Raw genomic sequence first — 6,000 nt, 5'->3', positions numbered from 1 at the left:
TGGCAAGATCCCAAGATGCTGCTTATCCAAGAAATAAACAGTAGATTTTCCCCAAGTCCATCTTTATAATGACTTATGGACTTTTCTTTTAGGAAGTTAACCACATCTTTTTTAAACCCCGCTAAGCTAACTGCTTTTACCACGGTCTCTGGCAACGAATTCCAGAGTTTAATTACATGTTGAGTGAAGAAATATCAGTGTTAAAAGGCAGCAGTGCTAATTAAGATTCTTGGGTATATGAAGTTTAAAATTCGTTTTTACTGTTTCCTCTTTTGAAACATGCATTAAAAATACTTTTATTTTATCCCTCATCCACTTTTTCTGTATTACCTGACCTGTTGATTATCCAACAACCTGCCAGTCCTGTTTACGTCAGATAATCAAGACTACTACTATATACATATGCATGTCTTGATGAAAATCACTGCTTGTACATGCAATCAGTGGCAAAAGCAAAACACATATTTGCAGGCACAAATTTTCACATTGATGTCTGCTGGTTATACAAGTATACTTTTGCAATTTTTAAAGTGTACATGTAAAATCAGCTCCAGAGAAGGCCCACTTTAAATATGCATAAAACTGGCGTATGATAGCTCCTGTGAGGGGCATAATCGAACGTGAATGCCCATCTCCATGGACATCTATCTCCAAGAACGTGAAGGGGCAGGACAGACCGTATTTTCGAAAAAGATGGGCGTCCATCTTTTTTTGGGATATTACGGTTTGTGCCGGGCATATGCATCAGATTTGTGCGGATTTGAGCTGGGCAATATCGTTTTTCAGCGATAATGGAAACCGGAGGCATCCAGCTCAAAAACGACCAAATCCAAGGCATTTGGTCGTGGGAGGGGCCAGGAATCATAGTGCACTGGTCCCCCTCACATGCCAGGACACCAACCGGGCATCCTAGGGGGCACTTGTAACAATTAAAAAAAATTAAAATACCTTCCAAGTCCATAGCTCCCTTCCCTTGTGTGCTGAGCCCCCCAAAACCCACTGCCCACAACTCTACACCATTACCATAGCACTTATGGCTGAAGGGGGGCACCTAGATGTGGGTACAGTGGGTTTTGGGGTGGTTTGGAGGGCTCCCATTTACCAGCACAAGTGTAACAGGTAGGGGGGATGGGCCTGGGTCCACCTGCCTGAAGTCCACTGCACCCACTAACAACTGCTCCAGGGACCTACATACTGCTGTGATGGAGCTGGGTATGACATTTGAGGCTGGCATACAGGCTGGAAAAAAAAGTTTTTAAGGGTCTTTTGTTTCGTGGGAGTGGGTTAGTGACCACTGGGGGAGTCAGGGGAGGTTATCCCCGATTCCCTCCGGTGGTCATCTGGTCATTTAGGGCACTTTTTTGAGACTTTGTGAAAAAAAGGGTCCAAAAAAAGTGACCTAAAGTCGCGCTAAAAATGCCCATTTTTTTTGATTATCAGCCGAAGGCGCCCATCTCTCCTCGGCCGATAACCACGCCCCAGTCTCGCCTTCACCACACCTCCGACACGCCCCGTCAACTTTGGCTGTTTCCACAACGGATTACAGTTGAAGGCGCCCAAAATCGGCTTTCGATTATACCGATTTTGGCGCCTTTGCGAGATGGGTGCCCATCCCCCGATTTGGGTCAAAATATGGGCGCCCATCACTTTCGAAAATAAGCTTTTGTGTGGACTTGTATATTATGTGTGTATGGCAGCAAATTATATGGAACTACATGATTTTTCATGTAGAAATCCTTGATAAAACGACCTTATAAGGCAATAGCTGAGCATGAACCTCATCTTAATGAAATGTTGGTGTGGGGATATGTATATTTGTAAATAACTGCATGCTCGTTATCATCATCCCTAACCAAAGTGTAAAAGAAGAGTAAGTACTGGTTTCTCTTACAAGTCTCATGAGGCTTATTCAACAGAGTTCAGTCTCTGGAGCCCAGCTTGCTGCAACGCTAATGCATTAGTCACTGGGAAGTACTGCATGGTAACACTGAGCAGCCACATTAGGATAAAGGCAAGATCATCCACCGTCATCAACAATCTTGCTGGACAATAGGTCTATCATAGCCCCTCCTGCTGTTAGACTGGGAATCATTTCTGACCCTGGATATATTATGAGACAGTGCTTTATATGGAAATCACTGAACCAGATTCAATAGTTGAATTCATATATAGAAAGAAACTTGATCTGATCGATAGAGTAAAGCTAGGAATAGAACTGAATTCATTTTCCTCCTTTAATAATTGATTAAGGAACTTGTCGTCATAATGCACTGCTTCGTGTTGTCTTCTTTGCTCACAAACTATCATGGGTCTGGGGAAAGGGGGGAAGCAACACACATGTAATAGCAAGGTGATAACGGTTTGGTAGGTAAGGAAATTAAATTATTCAAACCCTCCCCCCCCACACACACACATACACACACACATACAATGTTGAGCTTTTCCTGATTTGTGACCATCAATAATTAATGGCCCATCAGCAATACTCAGAGGGCGCTTGCATTGCACTTTTGAGCGGCCGGTTAGTAATGTACAAGATAGATCCTCTTTTTTTCAAATCCCAGGGCACCAGGCCATTCCAGGCTAGCAGTGCATTTTCAATTAGCCTCTGAGTGAATGCTTGGCATGTGTAGAAGTGAACTGGTACACAATTAGGTTATTGTTCCTTTCAGCTTTGCGTGGACAGGATCTGAAGGCCAGCAAGAGGCATTGTTGTGGATGTAGGATAAGGGAGGCGCTCAGGGTGTACAGCTTCACTTGCTAACCTACAGATTACAGGCGTTTGCAAGCAGTGCTCAGTGTGGCTTTACAGAGAAGGCTAGAGGATATTTGCAGAAACTATACTTCAGTTCCAACCATCCCAGGCTCTTTCTTGCTCTGATTACCATCATCGTTGTTATGGAGCCCAACAGTCCTAAAAAAATCCAGTTTGCTGTGCCATTGTTTCAGAGTCAGCTAGATCCTGAGGCATCGGAACAGGTAAGGCGATCAAGATTCTTAAAAGCCTGACATGATGCTTACAATCAGAGAGAGCTCCCAATCCAAAACTGGGAAGGTTGGTTGACAGCGAAGCGGCTCATAGCTGACTGCCTACATTTCTGTATGGATATGGTGGGTAGAATGAGTAGATCATCACTAAATACATTTCCACCACATGTTAAGAACCTTTTGAAAAGCATGTCACTTGGTGAAAAAGAAGTCTTACGTTGTTCTTAAAAATCAGAGATGCCATCAAACTTCCCAGTGTTATCAAAATCAGGCTGGAATAAAAAAAAATATTTACAAAACAACACTATAGCGTATTTTCATTCAGTGTCATTCAAGTTATACTGCATAGTTTATTCTCACAATTTGAAATTTTACTTCACTATAGTATATTTCTAGTTGCTACTCTGACTATTTTAAACCTCTGTTTATCTGATAGATACCAGCGGAATTAATGCTCTTCAGAGCAAGAAGAGGTGATGGAAATGGTCTGAAATATTTAAAATTCATAGGGAGAGGGTGTTATTTATACCTGTTTGATTAGAATTGTGTGTTCATTTATTTTTAGCTGCCCTGTTATGATATAGGTATAGTCATAAACAAATAAGGTCTGAGAAAACAATGGATCTTCATAGACGTGGAATCTATTTCTATTTGCTTCCTACCCTGACGCCAGCACAAGATGATCAAATTAACATAGTCCTTGTGTTTACGGGAAAGGCAAAAAAAAAAAAAAAAAATCTCTCTTCAAGTTTTGGCTAAAGGGAGTCAGGATGCAGGCATGCTCTGAACAAATCAGCTAAATAAATTTGATGTCCTTCCATTTGTTTTATTAGAAACATTATAAGAAATATACACAGCATGAAAATGTCGTTTGTTAACATTTACAGGCCTAGCTGGCCTTGTATTTGCTATCTGTGAATATACTATAGCTGTCTAGTAAATGAATGAAAATGACACAGCAAAAAGAGGGAACAGACCTTGTGAAGTGTCACTTTCACACGTTGGGGGGGGGGGGGGGGGGGGGGGGAGGTGTAGAATTATCCTCTAATAAAACTGTCTTTAAACCTTTTTCAGAAACTTTTGGTATGGGTACAATTTGATGCTACTGCACCTGCAAAAAAAATATAAAACTGCTGGGTCAGTTTTCAACATCCCACTGATTTGCTTAGGTCTACATTATCATTCATTTGAGTTTGCAAGTCTAGATTTGCAGCGTGCTTTAGTTGTTAGTGGCATCTGTCTGTCAGGAGACAGCGGGGCACACATGCATGTGTTAATTCACATGAACACTGAATCATTGGCCTCTTTGCCACATGGACTCCAAAGGCAGCACAGATTGGTGAGGTGTGGATGTGCATGTCAGTGTGCATCTGCCCCCCCCCCCCCCCAGGCCCCACCACACATAAATGCTTCTATTGGAGAGAGCTAGTTGAATCAAGCTTAGTGGAGGGCAACTGCTGAGCCTCCAGGGAATAGGCACAAGTGTCAACTAGTATATTATGAGCCTCATTTTACATAGAACATAGAGATAAGAATTGAATGTGCTTAATTCCGGTGCTATTTTAGAAATGGATCTGCCAGTACAGAGCCTTTTCTATAACACTTGCAGGAGTGCATGTGTATTCACCAGCCTATGTAATGGGAGCAGCCATTTTGCAAATCTACATGTTGAAAAAACGAACGGCATGGGCCCTGCAGCTTCTACATGGAGGTGTTGATTTCACAATGTCCACAAGCAAGTGGCTCCACTTCCACATGTAGCCACCACGTTTTACAAGACAACATGTGGAAATGTCACCAATTAAGGGGTGAGGCCACAGTTTTAACTTGTATTTTTTGTTTTGAATGTAGAAATAAACTACATGGAATTAAGAAGAATGACTCCCGTAATCCCTTGTTTAAAGACCTGGCCAAAATGAGAAATTTTGTACAACCTATACAACCTTTAAGCTGGTGTAAAATATGATGTGGATATTTTTCCCCATACGTGTATTTTCCTGTTATAAAAGGAACATTTTGCTATTCTTATGAGGGATGAGTATACAGAGGAATATGTATGTATTGTTATATTTGGATTCCATAATGTTTATATTTGGATGACTCCATAACAAAAGCTATCACAAATATGACCCTTGACGTAGGCGTTTAGCTGAAACACGGGCTATGTCAGGTCCTTCAATAAACTTTGCTTCTTCTGGTTTGAGGCTCCGCTGTCCTTCTTATCCCATCTGGGCTCACTACACTATATTCTTGTTTACCACCCTATGCCCAAACCATGCCCCCTTGAAATCTCTGCATATAAATACTGGCTTTCCGAAATTGGTATTTACATATGCATGCAATATGTCCATGTAAACAATGGCATTTACATATGAATATGTTTCTAAAATAATGGGCTATATCATTGCAATAGCACCAAAAACAGGAGCATTCAGCCTAGATGATGCTAGTATCCTCAGCTCTTCACAAATGATCACACAAACATAATAAAATAAGAAGTTAAAGAAAGTAGTATCTCTAGTATTGCTCCACAGAAAGGGTGGTGGGTGCATGGAACATCCTCCCAGTAGAGGTGATGGAGATGATGACTGAATTCAGGAAAGCATGAGAAAAGTACCGAGGATTTCTAAGGGACAGGAAGGGACTGAAGAGCTGAGCAGTTGCTATGGATGGGCAAACCGGACAGGCCGTAAGGTCTTTATCTGCCATCATTTTCTAAGCTTCTATGTTTAGAATTCACACATAGGATGCTCATTTCTACCAATTTATAATGTGACAGAAGGGAATATATGCACTAGCCTGACACATCTCCCTTGGATCAATAGTACCTCTGAGGCTAGCAGGATCCAGGAATTGACTGATATTTGTTATACAACTAGCAGTCAGAATAGCAATTTAGTTGATTTTGACATAATTTTTAGAACAGATATTGCAAGATTGAACATTTCTGCTGTCTGTGACAATGAGTTTGAGATATGTTTGAGTGAGGGACGGTTTTATTGATGATTGCCT

The 6,000-nt window shown here is 41.4% G+C and overlaps 1 protein-coding gene across 1 annotated transcript in view; it reads left to right on the top strand.

Annotated features, from left to right (window-relative positions):
- Positions 1-2,778: 2,778 nt before the first annotated feature.
- The window catches only part of PPP1R1C (protein phosphatase 1 regulatory inhibitor subunit 1C), a 94,179-nt gene continuing 90,957 nt past the window's right edge, over positions 2,779-6,000 (top strand). Inside the window, exon 1 of the mRNA XM_030209869.1 lies at positions 2,779-2,979. Coding sequence (XP_030065729.1) covers positions 2,899-2,979 — 81 coding nt within the window. The 5' untranslated portion in view covers positions 2,779-2,898. The remainder of the gene's footprint in view (positions 2,980-6,000) is intronic.

The sequence above is a fragment of the Microcaecilia unicolor genome, chromosome 7 (genome assembly GCF_901765095.1).
Source record: "Microcaecilia unicolor chromosome 7, aMicUni1.1, whole genome shotgun sequence".
NCBI lineage: Eukaryota > Metazoa > Chordata > Amphibia > Gymnophiona > Siphonopidae > Microcaecilia > Microcaecilia unicolor.
The sequence above is the reverse complement of the archived record's forward strand: the minus strand, read 5'-3'. Positions and strand labels throughout refer to the sequence as shown.